The 27,500-nt window shown below is 46.5% G+C and overlaps 1 protein-coding gene across 1 annotated transcript in view; it reads right to left on the bottom strand.

Annotated features, from left to right (window-relative positions):
- Positions 1 to 27,500, bottom strand: part of LOC129830508 (CUB and sushi domain-containing protein 2-like) — a gene marked incomplete at its 5' end in the record, with an annotated part of 366,155 nt that overhangs the window by 157,120 nt on the left and 181,535 nt on the right. The window contains 2 exons of the mRNA XM_055893082.1: positions 7,305 to 7,426; positions 26,435 to 26,559. Of these exons, the coding sequence (XP_055749057.1) occupies positions 7,305 to 7,426; positions 26,435 to 26,559 (247 nt within the window). The remainder of the gene's footprint in view (positions 1 to 7,304; positions 7,427 to 26,434; positions 26,560 to 27,500) is intronic.

Raw genomic sequence — 27,500 nt, 5'->3', positions numbered from 1 at the left:
CCCTCCGTTCCTCCATCATTCCATCCCTTCATCCCAAATGAAACCGTATTGCCTTTACAGTCCACTACTAGATCCACATAGAGCTGCGGTCAGAATGAGTGCACTATATACAGTAGGTAATAAGGTTCCCTCATCTGGCAGCCCATTTCATTTGGCCTCTTAACTTTTCCGACACAATTATATTTCTTCTTTATGTGGATTTAGTTGTGGATTATACACTTTTATAAATGTTTTTATTGAATTTTCATTGTTGAGAAAAATCATTGTCAGGAAATCAACTTTTTCTCCAAACATTCCCACATATAATAGAGAGATATGTAATCATAATAGAAAAGTAATCAAGGTTTGAAATTAGTATGTTTTATTGAAATAATCTATAAATTTGGGCTTCTTGCAGAGTGTCTACAAATGATTTGTAATGATGTTTGGCCCACTGACCATCTGCTCACAAAATAATCGTCCCGCAGCTGAATCTAGTTGATAATCCCTGGTGATAAAACCCTCAGAATCAGCACGGGGAGTCAATAACTCAATTCACTCCTATTGTGGACCAATTCCAGTGACTTACTGTGACTGTAAGTGACTGGGGAGGATAGAGCAGCGTCACAAGGTGAACAAATCCATCACAAGACCGAGTACACGTAAGGGGGGATTTATGCATTCGTTTTTCTACCCAGGAAAGATATCTACTCAACTAAGCTCATTATTATGCCCCGGGAGGGAGAATGATGGAGAGAGAGAGAGACATAGATAGAGATGGGGAGAGAGAGAGACATAGAGAGAGGGAGAGACAGAGAGACAGAGAGACAGAGAGAAAGAGAGAGAGAGAAAGAGAGGGAGAGAGAGAGAGAGAGAGAGAGAGAGAGAGAGAGAGACAGAGAGAGAGAAAGAGAGGAAGAGTGAGAGAGAGAGACAGAAAGAGGGGGGGAGAAAGAGAGAGGGGGGAGAGAGAAAGAGAGGGAGCGAGAAAGAGAGAGGGGGGAGAGAGAGAGAGAGACATAAAACATAAAAAGTCCCCTACCCACAAGAAAATGAAGGATGAGCTGAATAAGAGATAAATGATACAATGTAAATGTATCTTGGGAATGAGTGTGAATGAAGTCAGTAAACCAGGAGGAAGAAGGGAAAACATGGGAAGTAAATGGAAATAAACATCATCATGAAATATAAGGAAAAGGCCAAGTGCTGCCTCGCCTTCCATTTCACCTCGGCAGACACATCCTTCATGTTTTCTGTGCTGGGAGAGCAGAGGCCACATGAAAAAGTTGATTAAAATGCTAATTCCATTATGTCCTATGGTAAACATACTCACTAATGTAAATTGCTCGGAGTGGAGAGAGAGAGGGGGAGAGAGAGAGAGAGACAGAGAGAGAGAGAGAGACAGAGTGAGAGAGAGACAGAGAGGTCTGTTGAGGGTCAGATCACCAGATAAAATGCAGTTTCATCCTACTAACATACAGGTGTAGGATCCAAATTCGACAGTATTGTCACAGAAATAAAACTGCAGCAACTTAATTTGAATGTTTTGTCCAGAATGTTGCTTGATTGGTGGTTAGGTTATTAGATGGCCAAATTCATGGAAAGTTAATCCTGTTAATATACAGTGAGGGAAAAAAGTATTTGATCCCCTGCTGATTTTGTACGTTTGCCCACCGACAAAGAAATGATCAGTCTATAATTTTAATGGTAGGTTTATTTGAACAGTGAGAGACAGAATAACAACAAAAAAATCCTGAAAAAACACATGTCAAAAATGTTATAAATTGATTTGCATTTTAAATTAGGGAAATAAGTATTTCACCCCCTCTCAATCAAAAAGATTTCTGTCTCCCAGGTGTCTTTTATACAGGTAACAAGCTGAGATTAGGAGCACACTCTTAAAGGGAGTGCTCCTGATCTCAGTTTGTTACCTGTATAAAAGATACCTGTCCAAAGAAGCAAGCAATCAATCAGATTCCAAACTCTCCACCATGGCCAAGACCAAAGAGCTCTCCAAGGATGTCAGGGACAAGATTGTAGACCTACACAAGGCTGGAATGGGCCACAAGACCATCGCCAAGCAGCTTGGTGAGAAGGTGACAACAGTTGATGCGATTATTCGCAAATGGAAAGAAACACAAAAGAACTGTCAAACTCCCTCGGCCTGGGGCTCCATGCAAGAGCTCACCTCGTGGAGATGCAATGATCATGAGAACGGTGAGGAATCAGCCCAGAACTACACGGGAGGATCTCTTCAATGATCTCAAGGCAGCTGGGACCATAGTCACCAAGAAAACAATTGGTAAAACACTACGCCGTGAAGGACTGAAATCCTGCAGCGCCCGCAAGGTCCCCCTGCTCCAGAAAGCACATATACATGCCCGTCTGAAGTTTTCCAATGAACATCTGAATGATTCAGAGGACAACTGGGTGAAAGTGTTGTGGTCAGATGAGACCAAAATGGAGCTCTTTGGCATCAACTCAACTCGCCGTGTTTGGAGGAGGAGGAATGCTGCCTATGACCCCAAGAACACCATCCCCACCGTCAAACATGGAGGTGGAAACATTATTCTTTGGGGGTGTTTTTCTGCTAAGGGGACAACTTCACCGCGTCAAAGGGACGATGGACGGGGCCATGTACCGTCAAATCTTGGGTGAGAACCTCCTTCCCTCAGCCAGGGCATTGAAAATGGGTCGTGGGTATTCCAGCATGACAATGATCCAAAACACACGGCCAAGGCAACAAAGGAGTGGCTCAAGAAGAATCACATTAAGGTCCTGGAGTGGCCTAGCCAGTCTCCAGTACTTCATCCCAGAGAACATCTGTGGAGGGAGCTGAAGGTCCTGGAGTGGCCTAGCCAGTCTCCAGTACTTCATCCCAGAGAACATCTGTGGAGGGAGCTGAAGGTTCGAGTTGCCAAACGTCGAAACCTTAATGACTTGGAGAAGATCTGCAAAGAGGAGTGGGACTAAATCCCTCCTGAGATGTGTGCAAACCTGGTGGCCAACTACAAGAAACGTCTGACCTCTGATTGCCAACAAGGGTTTTGCCACCAAGTACTAAGTCATGTTTTGCAGAGGGGTCAAATACTTATTTCCTACATTAAAATGCAAATCAATTTATAACATTTTTGACGTGTTTTTTCAGGATTTCTTTGTTGTTATTCTGTCTCTCACTGTTCAAATACACCTACCATTAAAATTATAGATGTACAAAATCATCAGGGGATCAAAAACTTTTTCTCCCTCACTGTAACCGTGTGTTAGTGAGGGATTTCAGGGAATTTATGTAAATGGCTACTATCTCAGGCTGAGTACTAAAGGCCCACTATCTCAGGCTGAGTCCTAAAGGCCCACTATCTCAGGCTGAGTCCTAAAGGCCCACTATCTCAGGCTGAGTCCTAAATGCCCACTATCTCAGGCTGAGTCCTAAATGCCCACTATCTCAGGCTGAGTCCTAAAGGCCCACTATCTCAGGCTGAGTCCTTAAGGCCCACTATCTCAGGCTGAGTCCTAAAGGCCCACTATTCCCTACATAATGCACTGCTTTAGACCAGGGACATTATGGGCCCTAATCAAATGTAGTGCACTACAAAGGGTAGAGCTTTCTATTTGGGATGCACTTTCAGACTCCTCTCTGACCTACAGTAAAGTCTCCTCTGGCTGCATGTGGAGGCGTGACAGTGTGGTCCGGGGTGTGCTTGTGTGTGTGTGTGTGTGTGTGTGTGTGTGTGTGTGGTGCAATGTGGTTTGGAGGTAAATAGGGCCAGGCAGAAATAGAACACTATCTTTAGTCTCTACAGAGAAAGAACAGCTTCGCTCCATCTTCATATGTTCAGGACGCAGAGCGAGAGACAGGCTAAAGTACCACTGTCTGGCTCAAACCCTGTGACTCTGCCCAGAGCCCAGTGGAGTGACCCAAGGGGGTGTGTGTGTGTCTACTGTATGCGTGCACTTTGTCACTTTATGTGTGAGTCACCCTCTCCTCTTCCCTCCTCCTCCTTTTCCTCCACTCTCATCCTCCCTCTCCTCCTTCACCCTCCCCATTCCTCTCCTCCATCCTCTCCTTCTCCCTCCTCCCTCTCGTCCTTCTCCTCTTCCTCCCTCCTCCTCCCGCTTCTCCTCCCTCTCCTCTTCCCTCCTCCTATTTTTCCTCCTCCCTCATCCTACCTCTCCTCCTCCTCCCTCCTCCCTCTCCTCCTTCACCCTCCCAATCACTCTCCTCCATCCTCTCCTTCTCCCTCCTCACTCTCCTCCTCCTCCTCCCTCCTCCTCCCTCTCCTCCTTCACCCTCCCAATCTCTCTCCTCCATCCTCTCCTTCTCCCTCCTCCCTCATCCTCCTCCCTCATCCTTCCTCTCCTCCTTCCCCCTCCCCATCCCTCTCATCCATCCTTTCCTCCTCCCTCTCCTCCTCCCTCTCCTCCTCCTCCCTCTCCTCCTCACTCTCATCCCTCTCCTCCTCCCTCTCCTCCCTCTCCTCCTCCCTCTCCTCCTCCCTCTCCCTCTCCTCCTCCCTCTCCTCCCTCTCCTCCTCCCTCTCCTCCTCCCTCTCCCTCTCCTCCTCCCTCTCCTCCCTCTCCTCCTCCCTCTCCTCCCTCTCCTCCTCCCTCTCCTCCTCCCTCTCCTCCCTCTCCTCCTCCCTCTCCTCCTCCCTCTCCTCCCTCTCATCTTAGCCCCCTCCTCCTCCCTCTCCTCATCCCTCTCCTCCTCCTCCCTCTCCTCCCTCTCCTCCTCCCTCCCTCCTCATACTATGTACCTGACTCATCAACAATGCTAAGTGGTCAGATCTGTAAAACCATTTGTTTGAGCTCAGAGGAGGACATGTGTTAGCACTGTGGCCTTGAACCTCTGAAGTCATCTCTGTAACAGTGGTTAGGTCTCTCTTATGATGTCCTCTTGTCTAAATAGCTGTCCATCTGTCTCCTGTCTTCTTCTACTCCCTCACCACAGATGATTCTCAAACTATCTTTCTTTTGATGGAGTCCTATGTAGCTGATTCATTTTATATATCCTTCTTCTGCTACTACTTCCAAACTAATCTGTAGGGCATTGTACCAACTCCTATGCAGGGCATTGTACCAACTCCTTTGTAGGGCATGGTACCAACTCCTATGCAGGGCATTGTACCAACTCCTTTGCAGGACATTGTACCAACTCCTTTGCAGGGCATTGTACCAACTCCTTAGCAGGGCATTGTACCAACTCCTTTGCAGGACATTGTACCAACTCCTTTGCAGGGCATTGTACCAACTCCTTAGCAGGGCATTGTACCAACTCCTTTGCAGGACATTGTACCAACTCCTTTGCAGGGCATTGTACCAACTCCTTTGCAGGACATTGTACCAACTCCTTTGCAGGGCATTGTACCAACTCATTTGTAGGGCATTGTACCAACTCCTTTGTAGGGCATTGTACCAACTGATTTGCAAAACATTGTACCAACTCATTTGTAGGGCATTGTACCAACTCCTATGTAGGGCATTGTACCAACTCCTCTGTAAGGCATTGTACCTACTCCTCTGTAGGGCATTGTACCAACTCATTTGTAGGGCATTGTACCAACTCATTTGTAGGGCATTGTACCAACTCCTTTGTAGGGCATTGTACCAACTCATTTGAAGGATATTGTACCAACTCCTTTGTAAGACATTGTACCAACTCCTTTGTAGGGCATTGTACCAACTCCTATGTAGGACATTGTACCAACTCCTTTGTAATACATTGTACCAACTCCTTTGTAGGGCATTGTACCAACTCATTTGAAGGATATTGTACCAACTCCTTTGTAAGACATTGTACCAACTCCTTTGCAGGGCATTGTACCAACTCCTATGCAGGACATTGTACTTGTAAGTAAGCATTTCCTGGTTAAATTATACACATGCTGTGTTCGGCGCATGTGACAAATAAATAAGGTTAGATTTGATTTGATTCACAGGACCTTTTCTGAGATGCTTTGTCGATACGAGCCATGATCTGACCATAGACTGTAGAAATATATAGAGCCTCCATTGTCCAAAAGGCCCTTTAAGCGTCATTTTAATGTAGTCAAAGTAATCAACTGGGTTTTAGCCTCAATGCCCACGCTGTCACAGACATTATGATGGCATGAATCTGACAGAGTGTGGGGAAAGAATATTGTTAGAAGAAATATTAAAGGCATGGGTTGGAGACATATTAAAGGGATGGTTTGGAGACATATTAAAGGGATGGTTTGGAGAAATATTAAAGGGATGGTTTGGAGACATATTAAAGGGAATGTTTGGAGACATATTAAAGGGGTGGTTTGGAGACATATTAAAGGGAATGTTTGGAGACATATTAAAGGGATGGTTTGGAGACATATTAAAGGGAATGTTTGGAGACATATTAAAGGGATGGGTTTTGATAGATATTAAAGGGATGGTTTGGAGACATATTAAAGGGATGGTTTGGAGACATATTAAAGGGATGGTTTGGAGACATATTAAAGGGATGGTTTGGAGACATATTAAAGGGATGGGTTTTGATAGATATTAAAGGGATGGTTTGGAGACATATTAAAGGGATGGTTTGGAGACATATTAAAGGGATGGTTTGGAGACATATTAAAGGGATGGTTTGGAGACATATTAAAGGGATGGGTTTGGAGACATATTAAAGGGATGGGTTTGGAGACATATTAAAGGGATGGGTTCGGAGACATATTAAAGGGATGGTTTGGAGACATATTAAAGGGATGGTTTGGAGACATATTAAAGGGATGGGTTGGAGGCATATTAAAGGGATGGGTTGGAGACATTAAAGGGATGGTTTGGAGACATTAAAGGGATGGGTTGGAGACATATTAAAGGGATAGTTTGGATACATATTAAAGGGGTGGTTTGGAGACATATTAAAGGGATGGGTTGGAGATATATTAAAGGGATGGTTTGGAGACATTAAAGGGATGGGTTGGAGACATATTAAAGGGGTGGTTTGGAGACATATTAAAGGGATGGGTTTCGATAGCACGACAGGTTTTGATAGCACAACAAGCATTTAGCTTAATTGTGAGAAGCAAACAAGTAGCAAGATAAACAGTAGAAAGTATTAGCGTAGCTAGCATAGCATTACCATTACGTATCCAATGTTTTCATAGAGCATTTCCATATTATAATGTCAGGCTGTTTAAAATATTAGCATTGCATAGCAACATCAACATGAAGTAGTCAATATTAGCATATAGCATATTAGCATGTCAATTATGTACTGTACATATTACTGTATTAGCATAGTATAGCATAGCAACATTAACACAGCATTTTCGGTATTAGCGTATAGCATTAGCAATGTGAGACGATACCTTGGTGGTGTCTGTGGCGCTGATGACCCAGGTGCAGTTAGCATTGTTGTCATACTGGACGGGGTAGTTTGGTGAGGCGATGATGCCGTTAGGGCCTCTCAGCTGACCACCACACATAGGAGCTGAAAGAGAAAATAAAAACAAACTCTTATTGACTTTTTTATTCACTGATAGCTGTAGAAAAACTCCCTGAGAACTGAAGGAAACCTCCCTGAGAACTGTACGAAATCTCCCTGAGAACTGTAGGAAACCTCCCTGAGAGCTGAAGGAAACCTCCCTGAGAGCTGTAGAAAAACTCCCTGAGAGCTGTAGGAAACCTCCCTGGAAAACCTCCCTGAGAGCTGTAGGAAACCTCCCTGGAAAAACTCCCTGAGAGCTGTAGGAAACCTCCCTGGAAAACCTCCCTGAGAACTGTAGGAAACCTCCCTGAGAACTGTAGGAAACCTCCCTGGAAAACCTCCCTGAGAGCTGTAGGAAACCTCCCTGATAGCTGATAGCTGTAGGAAACCTCCCTGAGAACTGTAGGAAACCTCCCTGGAAAACCTCCCTGAGAGCTGTAGTAAACCTCCCTGAGAGCTGTAGGAAACCTCCCTGGAAAACCTCCCTGAGAGCTGTAGTAAACCTCCCTGAGAGCTGTAGTAAACCTCCCTGAGAGCTGTAGTAAACCTCCCTGAGAACTGTAGTAAACCTCCCTGAGAACTGTAGGAAACCTCCCTGGAAAAACCTCCCTGAGAGCTGTAGTAAACCTCCCTGAGAGCTGTAGTAAATTTCCCTGAGAGCTGTAGGAAACCTCCCTGGGAGCTGTAGTAAACCTCCCTGAGAGCTGTAGTAAACCTCCCTGAGAACTGAAGGAAAACCTCCCTAATAGCTGTAGAAAATCTCCCTGAGAACTGAAGGAAACCTCCCTGAGAACTGTAGGAAACCTCCCTGAGAACTGTAGGAAACCTCCCTGAGAGCTGTAGTAAATCTCCCTGAGAGCTGTAGGAAACCTCCCTGAGAGCTGTAGTAAACCTCCCTGAGAGCTGAAGGAAACCTCCCTGAGAGCTGATAGCTGTAGGAAACCTCCCTGAGAACTGTAGGAAACCTCCCTGAGAGCTGTAGGAAACCTCCCTTAGAGCTGTAGTAAACCTCCTTGAGAGCTGTAGTAAACCTCCCTGAGAGCTGCAGGAAACCTCCCTGAGAGCTGCAGGAAACCTCCCTGAGAGCTGCAGGAATCCTCCCTGAGAGCTGCAGGAAACCTCCCTGAGAGCTGTAGTAAACCTCCCTGAGAGCTGTAGTAAACCTCCCTGAGAACTGTAGTAAACCTCCCTGAGAGCTGTAGGAAACCTCCCTGAGAACTGTAGGAAACCTCCCTGGAAAACCTCCCTGAGAACTGTAGTAAACCTCCCTGAGAGCTGTAGGAAACCTCCCTGAGAGCTGTAGTAAACCTCCCTGAGAGCTGTAGTAAACCTCCCTGAGAGCTGTAGGAAACCTCCCTGATCACTGTAGAAAAACTCCCTGGGAACTGAAGGAATCCTCCCTGAGAACTGTAGAAAACCTCCCTGAGAGCTGTAGTAAACCTCCCTGAGAGTTGTAGGAAACCTCCCTGAGAGCTGTAGGAAACCTCCCTGGAAAACCTCCCTGAGAGCTGTAGGAAACCTCCCTGAGAGCTGCAGGAAACCTCCCTGAGAGCTGCAGGAAACCTCCCTGAGAGCTGTAGTAAACCTCCCTGAGAGCTGTAGTAAACCTCCCTGAGAACTGTAGTAAACCTCCCTGAGAGCTGTAGTAAACCTCCCTGAGAGCTGTAGTAAACCTCCCTGAGAGCTGTAGTAAACCTCCCTGAGAACTGTAGTAAACCTCCCTGAGAGCTGTAGGAAACCTCCCTGAGAACTGTAGGAAACCTCCCTGGAAAACCTCCCTGAGAACTGTAGTAAACCTCCCTGAGAGCTGTAGTAAACCTCCCTGAGAGCTGTAGGATACCTCCCTGAGAGCTGTAGTAAACCTCCCTGAGAACTGTAGGAAACCTCCCTGATAGCTGTAAGAAACCTCCCTGAGAGCTATAGGAATCCTCCGCTGGGAACTGTAGTAGTAGTAGTTACAGATAGACTCTTGCACAAAAAATGTCAACATCAAACAATGAACAATGGGACAATATATACACTGCTCAAAAAAATAAAGCGAACACTTAAACAACACAGTGTAACTCCAAGTCAATCCCACTTCTGCGAAATCAAACTGTCCACTTAGGAAGCAACACTGATTGACAATAAATTTCACATGCTGTTGTGCAAATGGAATGGACAAAAGGTGGAAATTATAGGCAATTAACAAGACACCCCCAATAAAGGAGTGGTTCTGCAGGTGGTGACCACAGACCACTTCTCAGTTCCTATGCTTCCTGGCTGATGTTTTGGTCACTTTTGAATGCTGGCGGTGCTTTCACTCTAGTGGTAGCATGAGACGGAGTCTACAACCCACACAAGTGGCTCAGGTAGTGCAGCTCATCCAGGATGGCACATCAATGCGAGCTGTGGCAAGAAGGTTTGCTGTGTCTGTCAGCGTAGTGTCCAGAGCATGGAGGCGCTACCAGGAGACAGGCCAGTACATCAGGAGACGTGGAGGAGGCCGTAGGAGGGCAACAACCCAGCAGCAGGACCGCTACCTCCGACTTTGTGCAAAGAGGAGCACTGCCAGAGCCCTGCAAAATGACCTCCAGCAGGCCACAAATGTGCATGTGTCAGCATATGGTCTCACAAGGGGTCTGAGGATCTCATCTCGGTACCTAATGGCAGTCAGGCTACCTCTGGCGAGCACATGGAGGGCTGTGCGGCCCCACAAAGAAATGCCACCCCACACCATGACTGAACCACCGCCAAACCGGTCATGCTGGAGGATGTTGCAGGCAGCAAAACGTTCTCCACGGCGTCTCCAGACTCTGTCACGTCTGTGACATGTGCTCATGTGCTCAGTGTGAACCTGCTTTCATCTGTGAAGAGCACAGGGCGCCAGTGGCGAATTTGCCAATCTTGGTGTTCTCTGGCAAATGCCAAACGTCCTGCACGGTGTTGGGATGTAAGCACAACCCCCACCTGTGGACGTCGGGCCCTCATACCACCCTCATGGAGTCTGTTTCTGACCGTTTGAGCAGATGCACACGTGGTCGAAACGTTGATATGGTTAAAACTACAAGAACAGAAAATGTTAAGACCCTCTGAAACTCTCGACGATTGAAAAAGGTAAAGACTTAACCAAGCATTCACAGTCTGCAGCTGGGTATGTAAAGTACTCTAGGACAATTTGACCAAAGACGAGAGTGAACGACAGATCCCTCTAACCACTGTGTGGGACACCTGAAGTATCCATTCTAAGAACACTCCAAGACAAAGAGGCCTACAACTAAAGAAGGACAACTACTGTAGAGACTTACATCGAACTACTGTCCATAGACGGATCGAGTGGTTTTGACAGAGAAACGACAAATAAGCGTAAATATGTATATTGCATTTCTAATCCGAATGAGTGGATGTTAGGGTGCTAAATATTCTGGCTATGGTGAACGTCGTTTCCAAATGTACCCCTGGATTAGCTAACACAACGTGCCTTTGGAACACAGCAGTTATGGTTGCTGATAATGGGCCTCTGCACACCTATGTAGATATTCCATTAAAAATCAGCCGTTTCCAGCTACAATAGTCATTTACAACATTAACAATGTCTACACTGTATTTCTGATCAATTTGATGTTATTTTAATGGCCCAAAAAATGTGCTTTTCTTTCAAAAATAAGAACAGTTCTAAGTGACCCCAAACTTTTGAACGATAGTGTATGTAAGATAAATTAAGTCTCTGTTAAGTCCCCCCCTATTCCTTCCCTTCCCTTCCATTGTATAATCAAACAGTCATGCCCTTGCTAGTCCACTAGGGACCTGCTTTCATTGCATTATGTTAGTAATCAATAATCTATACCGTGTGTGTGTTTATGTATTTCTGTGTGATTATTTAGTTGGTAAATAAATAATTAAGCATATTTTGTATCGCTGAGTCAACACTTTAAGGGTGTTGCAGATCCAGGAATTTGCGACGTTCAGAATGAGACTGATGAGGTAATAATTAATAATTGACTGTTATTGATGAGGTAATAATTAATAATTGACAGTTATTAATGTAAGAGATATTTATAGATCTTTAGATCGGGAGATAGTAAAAGATAGTACTGTCGGGAGATAGTAACTCGGTAAACAACATTTCCCGTGGTGCCCCAAATTGCTAATGAGTTAATTGTCACATGATTAATTTAATCGAGTACTAATTAAACGTACTAGGTAATTATTCGATAAATAGCAGTCACCACATTAATGAAAGTCACGTCACGACAAGTAGTTAACTGAATTTTGGAGGGCACTCTAACTTCTACTCTGTCCTTGGTCCCCTTGGGCCTCTAGCAGAACCTTAACAATCCTCAAATTTAAAGCAGGCCATGCCTAATGAAGGTTTTAAAGAAAGACCTGGGTGTCTGGGGCTAATTGACTCTAGTTAAGAGGTCTAGTCCCAGACTACTCTTAATGAGGTATGTCTGAAGTTTATAGGTCCTTAGGCAACACCTGTACCCCTCCAACACCTCTTCAACACCCCTCTCCCCCTCCAACACCCCTGTCCCCCTCCAACACCCCTCTCCCCTCCAACACCCCTCCCCCTCTCCCCCTACAACACCCCTCTCTCCCTCCAACACCCCCCCCAACACTTCTTCAACACCTATCTCCCCCTCCAACACCCCCCCAACACTTCTTCAACACCTATCTCCCGCTCCAACACCCCTCTCCCCTCCAACACCCCTCCCCCCTCCAACACCACTCTCCCCTCCAACAGCCCTCTCCCCCTCCAACAAACCTTCAACACCCCTCTCCCCCTTCCAACAAACCATCAACACCCCTCTCCCCCTCCAACAAACATTCAACACCCCTCTCCCCCTCCAACAAACATTCAACACCCCTCTCCCCCTCCAACAAACCATCAACACCCCTCTCCCCCTCCAACAAACCATCAACACCCCTCTCCCCTTCCAACAAACCATCAAAACCCCTCTCCCCCTTCCAACAAACCTTCAACATCCCTCTCTCCCCCCCCCTCTCCCCCCCATCCCCCTCTCCCCCCTCAACATCCCCCTCTCCCCCCCTCTCCACCCCTTCAACACCCCTCTCCCCCTTCCAACAAACTTTCAACACCCCTTTCCCCCTTCAAACAAACCTTCAACACCCCTCTCCCCTTCCAGCAAACCTTCAACACCCCTCTAACAAACCTTCAACACCCCTCTCCCCCTCCAACAAACCATCAACACCCATCTCCCCTTCCAGCAAACCTTCAACACCCCTCTCCCCTTCCAACAAACCGTCAACACCCCTCTCCCCTTCCAACAAACCATCAACACCCCTCTCCCCCTCCAACAAACCATCAACACCCCTCTCCCCCTCCAACAAACCATCAACACCCCTCTCCCCTTCCAACAAACCATCAACACCCCTCTCCCCTTCCAACAAACCATCAAAACCCCTCTCCCCCTTCCAACAAACCTTCAACATCCCCCTCTCCCCCCCCAACACCCCTTCAACACCCCTCTCCCCCTTCCAACAAACTTTCAACACCCCTCTCCCCTTCCAGCAAACCTTCAGCAAACCTTCAACACCCCTCTAACAAACCTTCAACACCCCTCTCCCCCTCCAACAAACCATCAACACCCCTCTCCCCTTCCAGCAAACCTTCAACACCCCTCTCCCCCTACAACAAACCTTCAACACCCCTCTCCCCTTCCAACAAACCGTCAACACCCCTCTCCCCTTCCAACAAACCATCAACACCCCTCTCCCCCTCCAACAAACCATCAAACCCCCTCTCCCCCTTCCAACAAACCGTCAACACCCCTCTCCCCTTCCAACAAACCATCAACACCCCTCTCCCCCTCCAACAAACCATCAACACCCCTCTCCCCTTCCAGCAAACCTTCAACACCCCTCTCCCCCTCCAACAAACCTTCAACACCCCTCTCCCCTTCCAACAAACCGTCAACACCCCTCTCCCCTTCCAACAAACCATCAACACCCCTCTCCCCCTCCAACAAACCATCAACACCCCTCTCCCCTTCCAACAAACCATCAAAACCCCTCTCCCCCTTCCAACAAACCTTCAACATCCCTCTCCCCCTTCCAACAAACCATCAAAACCCCTCTCCCCCTTCCAACAAACCTTGAACATCCCCCTCTCCCCCTTCCAACAAACCATCAAAACCCCTCTCCCCCTTCCAACAAACCTTCAACATCCCTCTCCCCCTTCCAACAAACCATCAAAACCCCTCTCCCCCTTCCAACAAACCTTCAACATCCCTCTCCCCCCCCCAACAACCCTTCAACACCCCTCTCCCCCTTCAAACAAACCTTCAACACCCCTCTCCCCTTCCAGCAAACCTTCAACACCCCTCTCCCCCTCCAGCAAACCTTCAACACCCCTCTAACAAACCTTCAACACCCCTCTCCCCCTCCAAAAAACCATCAACACCCCTCTCCCCTTCCAGCAAACCTTCAACACCCCCTCCCCTTCCAACAAACCGTCAACACCCCTCTCCCTTCTCCCCTTCCAACAAACCATCAACACCCCTCTCCCCTTCCAACAAACCATCAACACCCCTCTCCCCCTCCAGCAAACCTTCAACACCCCTCTCCCCTTCCAACAAACCATCAACACCCCTCTCCCCCTCCAACAAACCATCAACACCCCTCTCCCCTTCCAACAAACCATCAACACCCCTCTCCCCTTCCAACAAACCATCAACACCCCTCTCCCCCTTCCAACAAACATTCAACACCCCTCTCCCCCTCCAACAAACCATCAACACCCCTCTCCCCTTCCAACAAACATTCAACACCCCTCTCCCCCTCCAACAAACCATCAACACCCCTCTCCCCCTTCCAACAAACCTTCAACACCCCTCTCCCCTTCCAACAAACCATTAGCACCCCTCTCCCCCCTCCAACAAACCATCAACACCCCTCTCCCCCTCCAACAAACCATCAACACCCCTCTCCCCCTCCAACAAACCATCAACACCCCTCTCCCCCTCCAACAAACATTCAACACCCCTCTCCCCCTCCAACAAACCATCAACACCCCTCTCCCCCTTCCAACAAACCTTCAACACCCCTCTCCCCTTCCAACAAACCATTAGCACCCCTCTCCCCCCTCCAACAAACCATCAACACCCCTCTCCCCCTCCAACAAACCATCAACACCCCTCTCCCCTTCCAACAAACCATCAACACCCCTCTCCCCCTCTAACAAACCTTCAACACCCCTCTCCCCCTCCAACAAACCATCAACACCCCTCTCCCCTCCAGCAAAACTTCAACACCCCTCTCCCCCTCCAACAAACCATCAACACCCCTCTCCCCTCCAGCAAAACTTCAACACCCCTCTCCCCCTTCCAACAAACCATCAACACCCCTCTCCCCCTCTCCCCCTTCCAACAACCCTCTCCCCCTCCAACAAACCATCCACACCCCTCTCCCCCTCCAACAAACCATCAACACCCCTCTCCCCTCCAGCAAAACTTCAACACCCCTCTCCCCCTTCCAACAAACCATCAACACCCCTCTCCCCCTTCCAACAACCCTCTCCCCCTCCAACAAACCATCCACACCCCTCTCCCCCTCCAACAAACCTTCAACACCCCTCTCCCCCTTCCAACAACCCTCTCCCCCTCCAACAAACCATCCACACCCCTCTCCCCCTCCAACAAACCATCAACACCCCTCTCCCCTTCCAACACCAGCTACATTAACGAAGGAGTAGCATTCATTTTAAAGTTTAGCATAAAATAATGAAGTAATTAATTTGAGTGGTCCTGACAGCGAGGGTGACCTTAATGAAATATAATACTGTGTAGGTTTGAACTGCAAAGTCCAATAGTCTATATTCCCCATTTCTGGTTTAATAACGAGGTTGATTATCTCCCCTGTTAATACGCTCTCTGTCTTGTGGCTGCAGTGCTGCTGGTCTAGTCAACCTGCAATCAAGATAATAAGGTCTCAGAGATAAACACTAGCTTTCCCAAATGGAACCCCATTCCGTATGTAGTGCACTAGTTTTGGGCCTTGGTCAAAAGTAATGCACTAAATAAGGAGCCATTCTTTATATTTTATTTACCTAGACAAGTCAGTTAATAAGAACAAGTTCTTGTTTACAATGACGGCCTAGGAACAGTGGGTTAACTGCCTTGTTCAGGGGGCAGAACAACAGATTTGTACTTTGTCAGCTCGGGGGATCCGATCCAGTAACCTTTGGGCAACTGGCTCAACGCTCTAGGCTACGCTGCCGCTGCCACCGCCCCGGGCAGGTAGAACAGATTATGTGTTAGTTAAAAATCTGTAGTTATCTGGTAGGTCACAGGGTTTGGAAAAACTATGGGTCCCAAATTGGGACACTTTTCACTATGTTCCCTTGGTCAAAATAAGTGCGGTGTATAGGGTTTAGGGTGTGATGTGGGACACAGGCTCAGAGGTCCTAAGGCTGCATACACAGACATCCCAAGATCTGAATTACCAATCACATCAGATCTTTTCACATCAGATCCTGTTCTGAGCTGATCTGATTGGTTAAAAAAAACACAATTAGTAAAAAGAAGATCAGACCTTAGTTTTGAATGGCCCTAGATTACACCTACAAAACAGCCAATGAGGACGAAGTAATGAGGATTAGCAACACTTTAATTTGGCTTTAGATAAATCAACAATTCCTGGATTATGGTTAATTTTCAGTTTAAACAGTTTGGTTCCAGAGAAATGTAAATCCAAGGTTAATTAATGCTAATCAGTGTTAATTAACCTGTTCAACAACTTTACTCACGGATCACTTTAATCCTGGTCTGTGATACTATTTTATCTACCATTTTAGAATTCAACTTTGTCAAAGCAAGAGCCTCAAAATATTCACATTGTCCTCCATGAGAAAGTTTACTGTAATCCAAATGGGCATCTATTGTTTGGATGAGAGGAAGTACAATCAGATTACCCACAAATCCTTAGGAGATGGGTATCCCCCCATTCCTGAGTGGTATAATCTCATTGTGACTCAATTGAATCACTACAAAGGCGTTCGCATGCTTCCCAGCTGAAACAGTTAGGAAGAGTTTGTGCAAAAGGTTTTGTTTTGGACTTTGGTGAGGGTTTTCTCCGGCTGTTCGGGCACTCACATTTTATTATTGAGGCCAAAGTCAGTAGCTAAAGTCTCCGCCCCTTCTTCAGTGATTGGTCGACAGTATGGCTTCTTCGATAAAGTCTTTGTTGTCATTCAACGAGAGACGACTTGTTTTCATGCTTGTTAGATGAAAAAACAGATGTATTGAGTTATATCTTAGATTAATTCTGACTATTTTAAGGAAGTGTATACTGGCTACGGCGTCTTGAAATGGACAAACATTACAATTGGCCCTTTTTTCTAGTTTTTCAAGCAAAGTTCTTTTAAGGGACTGTGCAAGCACACCCGTTCGGTTCACATAGCCGAGTAGAGCTCGGCGCCAGCCGAACCGGGTGCTCTTTTCAAAAGAGGATTTCCCAAAGCACATTATGTGGAGTGGAGCGGTGGAGATAGCCGATGGCCGACAACGATGATTATGGGGATAAACCACCCGGGCGATTGCATCAGACATCCATGGCTGTGGAGGGGAGGTAAGGGAAACTGATGAGTGGGGAAGTGCTGAAATAGACACAAAATGGCTGAAGTGCTCCCAGGTGGGTCGTGGTGTAAGTACTGTAGGTGGACGGAAGGTTTACATCTCACACATTGCAGACCCATTTTGTGTGGACGTTAAGTCCAAGGTGGTGTATGACTGCTATTCATTATCTAATGTAGCTTTCTCTAGGGGGCCATCGATACTAATGGCCGGTAGAGAGACACTTTTGAAGATCATTCAGCTGTTCGTTTTTCTCTGGCCTATGTTCTTCTTGGAAATCAATCTTTGTTAAGAACAGGCAAACTCTCTCTCTCTCTCTCTCTCTCTCTCTCTCTCTCTCTCTCTCTCTCTCTCTCTCTCTCTCTCTCTCTCTCTCTCTCTCTCTCTCTCTCTCTCTCTCTCTCTCTCTCTCTCTCTAGTGGGGTTGTGGTAACATGGTAGCTAGTATGGTTGTGGTAACTATGGTAGCTAACTATGGTAGCTAGTATGGTTGTGGTAACATGGTAGCTAGTATGGTTGTGGTAACATGGTAGCTAGTATGGTTGTGGTAACTATGGTAGCTAGTATGGATGTGGTAACTATGGTAGCTAGCATGGTTGTGGTAACTGTGGTAGCTAGTGGGGTTGTGGTAACTGTGGTAGCTAGTATGGTTGTGGTAACTGCGGTAGCTAGTATAGTTGTGGTAGCTAGTATGGTTGTGGTAACTATGGTAGCTAGTGGGGTTGTGGTAACTGTGGTAGCTAGTGGGGTTGTGGTAACTATGGTAGCTAGTATGGTTGTGGTAGCTGTGGTAGCTAGTGGGGTTGTGGTAACTATGGTAGCTAGCATGGTTGTGGTAACTGTGGTAGCTAGTGGGGTTGTGGTAACTGTGGTAGCTAGTATGGTTGTGGTAACTGTGGTAGCTAGTGGGGTTGTGGTAACTATGGTAGCTAGTATGGTTGTAGTAACTGTGGTAGCTAGTATGGTTGTGGTAACTGCGGTAGCTAGTATAGTTGTGGTAGCTAGTATGGTTGTGGTAACTATGGTAGCTAGTGGGGTTGTGGTAACTGTGGTAGCTAGTGGGGTTGTGGTAACTATGGTAGCTAGTATGGTTGTGGTAGCTGTGGTAGCTAGTGGGGTTGTGGTAACTATGGTAGCTAGTATGGTTGTGGTAACTGTGGTAGCTAGTATGGTTGTGGTAACTATGGTAGCTAGTGGGGTTGTGGTAACTGTGGTAGCTAGTATGGTTGTGGTAACTGCGGTAGCTAGTATGGTGGTGGTAACTATGGTAGCTAGTATGGTTATGGTACCTGTGGTAGCTAGTATGGTTGTGGTAACTGTGGTAGCTAGTATGGTTGTGGTAACTGTGGTAGCTAGTATGGTTGTGGTACCTGTGGTAGCTAGTATGGTTGTGGTAACTGTGGTAGCTAGTATGGTTGTGGTAACTGTGGTAGCTAGTGGGGTTGTGGTAACTGTGGTAGCTAGTACAGTTGTGGTAACTGCGGTAGCTAGTACGGTTGTGGTAACTGCGGTAGCTAGTACGGTTGTGGTAACTGTGGTAGCTAGTATGGTTGTAGTAACTGTGGTAGCTAGTATGGTTGTGGTACCTGTGGTAGCTAGTATGGTTGTGGTAACTGTGGTAGCTAGTGGGGTTGTGGTAACTATGGTAGCTAGTATGGTTGTGGTAACATGGTTGCTAGTGGGGTTGTGGTAACTATGGTAGCTAGTATGGTTATGGTAACTATGGTAGCTAGCATGGTTGTGGTAACTATGGTAGCTAGTATGGTTGTGGTAACTATGGTAGCTAGTATGGATGTGGTAACTATGGTAGCTAGTATGGTTGTGGTAACTGTGGTAGCTAGTATGGTTGTGGTACCTGTGGTAGCTAGTATGGTTGTGGTAACTGTGGTAGCTAGTATGGTTGTGGTAACTGTGGTAGCTAGTGGGGTTGTGGTAACTGCGGTAGCTAGTACAGTTGTGGTAACTGCGGTAGCTAGTACGGTTGTGGTAACTGCGGTAGCTAGTACGGTTGTGGTAACTGTGGTAGCTAGTATGGTTGTAGTAACTGTGGTAGCTAGTATGGTTGTGGTACCTGTGGTAGCTAGTATGGTTGTGGTAACTGTGGTAGCTAGTGGGGTTGTGGTAACTATGGTAGCTAGTATGGTTGTGGTAACATGGTTGCTAGTGGGGTTGTGGTAACTATGGTAGCTAGTATGGTTATGGTAACTATGGTAGCTAGCATGGTTGTGGTAACTATGGTAGCTAGTATGGTTGTGGTAACTATGGTAGCTAGTATGGATGTGGTAACTATGGTAGCTAGCATGGTTGTGGTAACTGTGGTAGCTAGTGGGGTTGTGGTAACTATGGTAGCTAGTATGGTTGTGGTAACATGGTTGCTAGTGGGGTTGTGGTAACAATGGTAGCTAGTATGGTTGTGGTAACTATGGTAGCTAGTATGGTTGTGGTAACTATGGTAGCTAGAATGGTTGTGGTAACTGTGGTAGCTAGTGGGGTTGTGGTAACTATGGTAGCTAGCATGGTTGTGGTAACATGGTTGCTAGTGGGGTTGTGGTAACTGTGGTAGCTAGTATGGTTGTGGTAACTATGGTAGCTAGTATGGTTGTGGTAACTGCGGTAGCTAGTACGGTTGTGGTAACTGCGGTAGCTAGTGGGGTTGTGGTAACTGTGGTAGCTAGTATGGTTGTGGTAACTGTGGTAGCTAGTGGGGTTGTGGTAACTGTGGTAGCTAGTATGGTTGTAGTAACGGTGGTAGCTAGTATGGTTGTGGTAACTGTGGTAGCTAGTGGGGGTGTAGTAACTGTGGTAGCTAGTATGGTTGTGGTAACTGTGGTAGCTAGTGGGGGTGTAGTAACTGTGGTAGCTAGTATGGTTGTGGTAACTGTGGTAGCTAGTGGGGTTGTGGTAACTGTGGTAGCTAGTGGGGGTGTAGTAACTTTGGTAGCTAGTATGGTTGTGGTACCTGTGGTAGCTAGTGGGGTTGTGGTAACTATGGTAGCTAGTGGGGGTGTAGTAACTGTGGTAGCTAGTATGGTTGTGGTAACTGTGGTAGCTAGTATGGCTGTGGTAACTGTGGTAGCTAGTATGGCTGTGGTAACTGTGGTAGCTAGTATGGTTGTGGTAACTGTGGTAGCTAGTATGGCTGTGGTACCTGTGGTAGCTAGTATGGTTGTGGTAACTGTGGTAGCTAGTGGGGTTGTGGTAACTGTGGTAGCTAGTATGGTTGTGGTAACTGTGGTAGCTAGCATGGGTGTGGTAACTATGGTAGCTAGTATGGTTGTGGTAACTGTGGTAGCTAGTATGGTTGTGGTACCTGTGGTAGCTAGTGGGGTTGTGGTAACTATGGTAGCTAGTGGGGGTGTAGTAACTGTGGTAGCTAGTATGGTTGTGGTACCTGTGGTAGCTAGTGGGGTTGTGGTAACTATGGTAGCTAGTGGGGGTGTAGTAACTGTGGTAGCTAGTATGGTTGTGGTAACTGTGGTAGCTAGTATGGCTGTGGTAACTGTGGTAGCTAGTACGCTTGTGGTAACTGTGGTAGCTAGTGGGGTTGTGGTAATTGTGGTAGCTAGTATGGTTGTGGTAACTGTGGTAGCTAGCATGGGTGTGGTAACTATGGTAGCTAGTATGGTTGTGGTAACTGTGGTAGCTAGTATGGTGGTGGTAACTATGGTAGCTAGTGGGAGTGTGAACCTATTATCTTCTGATTCCGGAAATCATCCAGCCAGGAAAACCTCTGAATTCTGGAATAGTTATTGACAATACTGCAGCCTTACTAACTAGTTAGCGGTGGACAATCCCTTTGTTCTGAGACCTAGAAGTGGTTGTTTCCTTTGTGGGATTTTACGGGTAACGATATCCTTCCGGACGACAGATGTCCGTGTGTTCAAAGGGACCGAGATTCGTGCCCGGAGAGGTCTCTGGTTCAAGCCCAGGTAGGGATAGGATAAGGAGAGGTCTCTGGTTCAAGCCCAGGTAGGGATGAGGAGAGGTCTCAGGTTCAAGCCCAGGTAGGGATAAGGAGAAGGAGAGGTCTCTGGTTCAAGCCCAGGTAGGGCAGGTAGGGATAAGGAGAAGTCTCTGGTTCAAGCCCAGGTAGGGATAAGGAGAGGTCTCTGGTTCAAGCCCAGGTAGGGATAAGGAGAGGTCTCTGGTTCAAGCCCAGGTAGGGATGAGGAGAGGTCTCTGGTTCAAGCCCAGGTAGGGATAAGGAGAGGTCTCTGGTTCAAGCCCAGGTAGGGATAAGGAGAGGTCTCTGGTTCAAGCCCAGGTAGGGATAAGGAGAGGTCTCTGGTTCAAGCCTAGGTAGGGATGAGGAGAGGTCTCTGGTTCAAGCCCAGGTAGGGATAAGGAGAGGTCTCTGGTTCAAGCCCAGGTAGGGATAAGGAGAGGTCTCTGGTTCAAGCCCAGGTAGGGATAGGATAAGGAGAGGTCTCTGGTTCAAGCCCAGGTAGGGATAAGGAGAAGTCTCTGGTTCAAGCCCAGGTAGGGATAAGGAGAGGTCTCTGGTTCAAGCCCAGGTAGGGATAAGGAGAGGTCTCTGGGTCAAGCCCAGGTAGGGATAAGGAGAAGTCTCTGGTTCAAGCCCAGGTAGGGATAAGGAGAAGTCTCTGGTTCAAGCCCAGGTAGGGATAAGGAGAGGTCTCTGGTTCAAGCCCAGGTAGGGATAAGGAGAGGTCTCTGGTTCAAGCCCAGGTAGGGATAAGGAGAGGTCTCTGGTTCAAGCCCAGGTAGGGATAAGGAGAGGTCTCTGGTTCAAGGCCAGGTAGGGATAAGTAGAGGTCTCTGGTTCAAGCCCAGGTAGGGATAAGGAGAAGTCTCTGGTTCAAGCCCAGGTAGGGATGAGGAGAAGTCCCTGGTACAAGCCCAGGTAGGGATGAGGAGAGGTCTCTGGTTCAAGCCCAGGTAGGGATGAGGAGAGGGAAGGAAGCAACGCTGTTACCTCAGTAATGTAATCCAGTTGACTTCTCTTTCTCTCTCTCAAGGACAGCGTTGTGATGCAAGTGAGAGTTTTTCTGTTTACGCATCGTACAGGTATGACAGTATGATTTATGAACACTTAGTCCAGGAGACTGAGTTTGTGTTTAATTACTCAACCCAACTTTTTTTATTTGAGGAGTTTCCCCCTCTCACGGCACTTTCCAATTACAGGGACGTTTTTAGAGTAATGACCCAGCGTTTCATGGTCTTGAATCGATGAAACAAGACAAATAATCATTTTACCAATAGATCACCAATTTCAAACCAATGAAAGAGGTGATTGAATTATCCCACCCAAACAGTGTTTAAGGAATATTGTCACGTCCATAGTCAATCCGTGATCAGTGCGTGCGTGCGTGCGTGCGTGCGTGCGTGCGTGCGTGCGTGCGTGCGTGCAAGTTACAAAACCCGGCCGAACCCTCTCCTGGCGACGCAGGACCATTTGTGCGCCGCCCTATGGGACTCCTGATCACGGCCGGTTGTGATACAGGCCGGGATCAAATCCGACACCTCTAGCGATGCAGTGCCTTAGACCGCTGCGACACTGATGATCCCTAAAGTACTCAGGATAATCTGATGATATAGGGACCCGTAGGGTATAAAGTACTAGTGATAATCTGATGATATAGGGGCCTGTATGGTATAAAGTACTAGTGATAATCTGATGATATAGGGGCCTGTTGGGTATACAGTACTAGTGATAATCTGATGATATAGGGGCCTGTTGGGTATACAGTACTAGTGATAATCTGATGATATAGGGGCCTGTATGGTATAAAGTACCAGTGATAATCTGATGATATAGGGGCCTGCAGGGTATGAAGTAATAGTGATAATCTGATGATATAGGGGCCTGTAGGGTATAAAGTACTCTAGTGATAATCTGATGATATAGGGGCCTGTAGGGTATAAAGTACTCTAGTGATAATCTGATGATATAGGGGCCTGTAGGGTATAAAGTACTAGTGATAATCTGATGATATAGGGGCCTGCAGGGTATAAAGTACTAGTGATAATCTGATGATATAGGGGCCTGTAGGGTATAAAGTACTAGTGATAATCTGATGATATAGGGGCCTGTTGGGTATACAGTACTAGTGATAATCTGATGATATAGGGGCCTGCAGGGTATGAAGTACTCTGGGGATAATCTGATGATATAGGGGCCTGCAGGGTATAAAGTACTCTGGGGATAATCTGATGATATAGGGGCCTGCAGGGTATGAAGTACTCTGGGGATAATCTGATGATATAGGGGCCTGTAGGGCATAAAGTACTCTGGGGATAATCTGATGATATAGGGGCCTGCAGGGTATAAAGTACTCTGGGGATAATCTGATGATATAGGGGCCTGCAGGGTATAAAGTACTCTGGGGATAATCTGATGATATAGGGGCCTGTAGGGTATAAAGTACTAGTGATAATCTGATGATATAGGGGCCTGTAGGGTATAAAGTACTAGTGATAATCTGATGATATAGGGGACTGTAGGGTATAAAGTACTAGTGATAATCTGATGATATAGGGGCCTGCAGGGTATAAAGTACTCTGGGGATAATCTGATGATATAGGGGCCTGTAGGGTATAAAGTACTAGTGATAATCTGATGATATAGGGGCCTGCAGGGTATAAAGTACTCTGGGGATAATCTGATGATATAGGGGCCTGTAGGGTATAAAGTACTCTGGGGATAATCTGATGATATAGGGGCCTGCAGGGTATAAAGTACTAGTGATAATCTGATGATATAGGTGCCTGTAGGGTATAAAGTACTCTGGGGATAATCTGATGATATAGGGGCCTGCAGGGTATAAAGTACTCTGGGGATAATCTGATGATATAGGGGCCTGTAGGGTATAAAGTACTAGTGATAATCTGATGATATAGGAGCCTGCAGGGTATAAAGTACTCTGTGGATAATCTGATGATATAGGGGCCTGCAGGGTATAAAGTACTAGTGATAATCTGATGATATAGGGGCCTGCAGGGTATAAAGTTCTCTAGTGATAATCTGATGATATAGGGGCCTGTAGGGTATGAAGTACTAGTGATAATCTGATGATATAGGGGCCTGCAGGGTATGAAGTACTCTGGGGATAATCTGATGATACATGGGCCTGTAGGGTATACAGTATTCTGTGGATAATCTGATGATATAGGAGCCTGCAGGGTATAAAGTACTCTAGTGATAATCTGATGATATAGGGGCCTGCAGGGCATGAAGTACTCTGGGGATAATCTGATGATATCGGGGCCTGTAGGGTATAAAGTACTCTGTGGATAATCTGATGATATAGGGGCCTGTAGTGTATAAAGTACTCTGGGGATAATCTGATGATATAGGGGCCTGTAGGGTATGAAGTACTAGTGATAATCTGATGATATAGGGGCCTGCAGGGTATGAAGTACTCTGGGGATAATCTGATGATATAGGGGCCTGCAGGGTATAAAGTACTCTGGGGATAATCTGATGATATAGGGGCCTTTAGGGTATAAAGTACTCTGGGGATAATCTGATGATATCGGGGCCTGCAGTGTATAAAGTACTCTGGGGATAATCTGATGATATAGGAGCCTGAAGGGTATACAGTAATAGTGATAATCTGATGATATAGGGGCCTGCAGTGTATAAATTACTCTGGGGATAATCTGATGATATAGGAGCCTGCAGGGAATACAGTAATAGGGATAATCTGATGATATAGGAGCCTGCAGGGAATACAGTAATAGTGATAATCTGATGATATAGGAGCCTGCAGGGTATACAGTAATAGTGATAATCTGATGATATAGAAGCCTGCAGGGTATACAGTAATAGGGATAATCTGATGATATAGGGGCCTGTAGGGTATAAAGTACTCTAGTGATAATCTGATGATATAGGAGCCTGCAGGGTATACAGTAATAGTGATAATCTGATGATATAGGAGCCTGCAGGGTATAAAGTACTCTAGTGATAATCTGATGATATAGGAGCCTGCAGGGTATACAGTAATAGTGATAATCTGATGATATAGGAGCCTGTAGGGTATAAAGTACTCTAGTGATAATCTGATGATATAGGAGCCTGCAGGGTATACAGTAATAGTGATAATCTGATGATATAGGAGCCTGTAGGGTATACAGGAATAGGGATAATCTGATGATATAGGGGCCTGCAGGGTATAAAGTACTCTAGTGATAATCTGATGATATTGTGGCCTGCAGGGTATAAAGTACTCTAGTGATAATCTGATGATATAGTGGCCTGCAGGGTATAAAGTACTCTGGGGATAATCTGATGATATAGGGGCCTGCAGGGTATAAAGTACTCTGGGGATAATCTGATGATATAGGGGCCTGCAGGGTATAAAGTACTCTGGGGATAATCTGATGAAATAGGGGCCTGCAGGGTATAAAGTACTCTGGGGATAAGTACTCTGTGTGTCATCTCAACTCTCATCTCCTACAGTACAGTAGCTACACTCCTATCTACTATACAGAGCATCCACCAAATGGACAACACACACACACACACTTGCACGCGCACGAGCACACGCACACGCACAACACACACACGATTGAAAATAGAGATCAATAGAGTCCCAGCTCTATCCCTTCTGCTCTACTCTGATACATTAATCTAATAGAGATGGGACTCTATCCCTCTGCTCTACTCTGATACATTAATCTAATAGAGATGGGACTCTATCTCTCTGCTCTACTCTGATAGAGATGGGACTCTATCCCTCTGCTCTACTCTGATACATTAATCTAATAGAGATGGGACTCTATCCCTCTGCTCTACTCTGATACATTAATCTAATAGAGATGGGACTCTATCCCTCTGCTCTACTCTAATAGAGATGGGACTCTATCCCTCTGCTCTACTCTAATAGAGATGGGACTCTATCCCTCTGCTCTACTCTGATAGAGATGGGACTCTATCCCTCTGCTCTACTCTGATAGAGATGGGACTCTATCCCTCTGCTCTACTCTAATAGAGATGGGACTCTATCCCTCTGCTCTACTCTGATAGAGATGGGACTCTATCCCTCTGCTCTACTCTAATAGAGATGGGACTCTATCTCTTTGCTCTACTCGGGTAGAGATGGGACTCTATCTCTCTGCTCTACTCTGATACATTAATCTAATAGAGATGGGACTCTATCCCTCTGCTCTACTCTGATAGAGATGGGACTCTATCCCTCTGCTCTACTCTAATAGAGATGGGACTCTATCCCTCTGCTCTACTCTAATAGAGATGGGACTCTATCCCTCTGCTCTACTCTGATACATTAATCTAATAGAGATGGGACTCTATCCCTCTGCTCTACTCGGGTAGATTCAGACACAATCATTGGAAATAGAACAACAGCCATCTAACATTTGACACATCGGCCTGTTTGGGTGATTAGGCTTTTTGAACACACACATGCATGCATACACACACACACACACACAACCTAAAAGACTCCCATACCTCTGCAGATGGGTCGGTCGTCGCTCCAGCCTACGTAGCTGTCTGTGACTCTCAGACAGCTGATGCTCTTAGATCCCTGCAGCTCATAACCCTCATCACAGGAGTAGTGCACCGTGGCACCTCGCCTGTAGGGGGAGGTAGAGAGACAGAGGGTTATACACATCCAGGTCATTATCCTCATCACAGGAGTAGTGCACCGTGGCACCTCGCCTGTAGGGGGAGGTAGAGAGACAGAGGGTTATACACATCCAGGTCATTATCCTCATCACAGGAGTAGTGCACCGTGGCACCTCGCCTGTAGGGGGAGGTAGAGAGACAGAGGGTTATACACAGTCATTACCTCTCTATACCCAGTGGTCTAATCCTGAGTCGTGTTTTCTACTCCTTAATACATTTTCATCCACCTCTCTCTCTCCTTCTTTCTCTATCTCCTTTCCACTCTCTCCTTCTTTCTCTATCTCCTTTCCACTCTCTCCTTCTTTCTCTATCTCCTTTCCACTCTCTCCTTCTTTCTCTATCTCCTTTCCACTCTCTCCTTCTTTCTCTATCTCCTTTCCACTCTCTCCTTCTTTCTCTATCTCCTTTCCACTCTCTCCTTCTTTCTCTATCTCCTTTCCACTCTCTCCTTCTTTCTCTATCTCCTTTCCACTCTCCTCCTTCTTTCTCTATCTCCTTTCCACTCTCTCCTTCTTTCTCTATCTCCTTTCCACTCTCTCCTTCTTTCTCTATCTCCTTTCCACTCTCTCCTTCTTTCTCTATCTCCTTTCCACTCTCTCCTTCTTTCTCTATCTCCTTTCCACTCTCTCCTTCTTTCTCTATCTCCTTTCCACTCTCTCCTTCTTTCTCTATCTCCTTTCCACTCTCTCCTTCTTTCTCTATCTCCTTTCCACTCTCTCCTTCTTTCTCTATCTCCTTTCCACTCTCTCCTTCTTTCTCTATCTCCTTTCCACTCTCTCCTTCTTTCTCTATCTCCTTTCCACTCTCTCCTTCTTTCTCTATCTCCTTTCCACTCTCTCCTTCTTTCTCTATCTCCTTTCCACTCTCTCCTTCTTTCTCTATCTCCTTT

The sequence above is a fragment of the Salvelinus fontinalis genome, chromosome 32, assembly GCF_029448725.1.
Source record: "Salvelinus fontinalis isolate EN_2023a chromosome 32, ASM2944872v1, whole genome shotgun sequence".
Classification (NCBI taxonomy): Eukaryota; Metazoa; Chordata; class Actinopteri; order Salmoniformes; family Salmonidae; genus Salvelinus; species Salvelinus fontinalis.
This window is presented reverse-complemented; position numbering and strand designations above follow the sequence as displayed.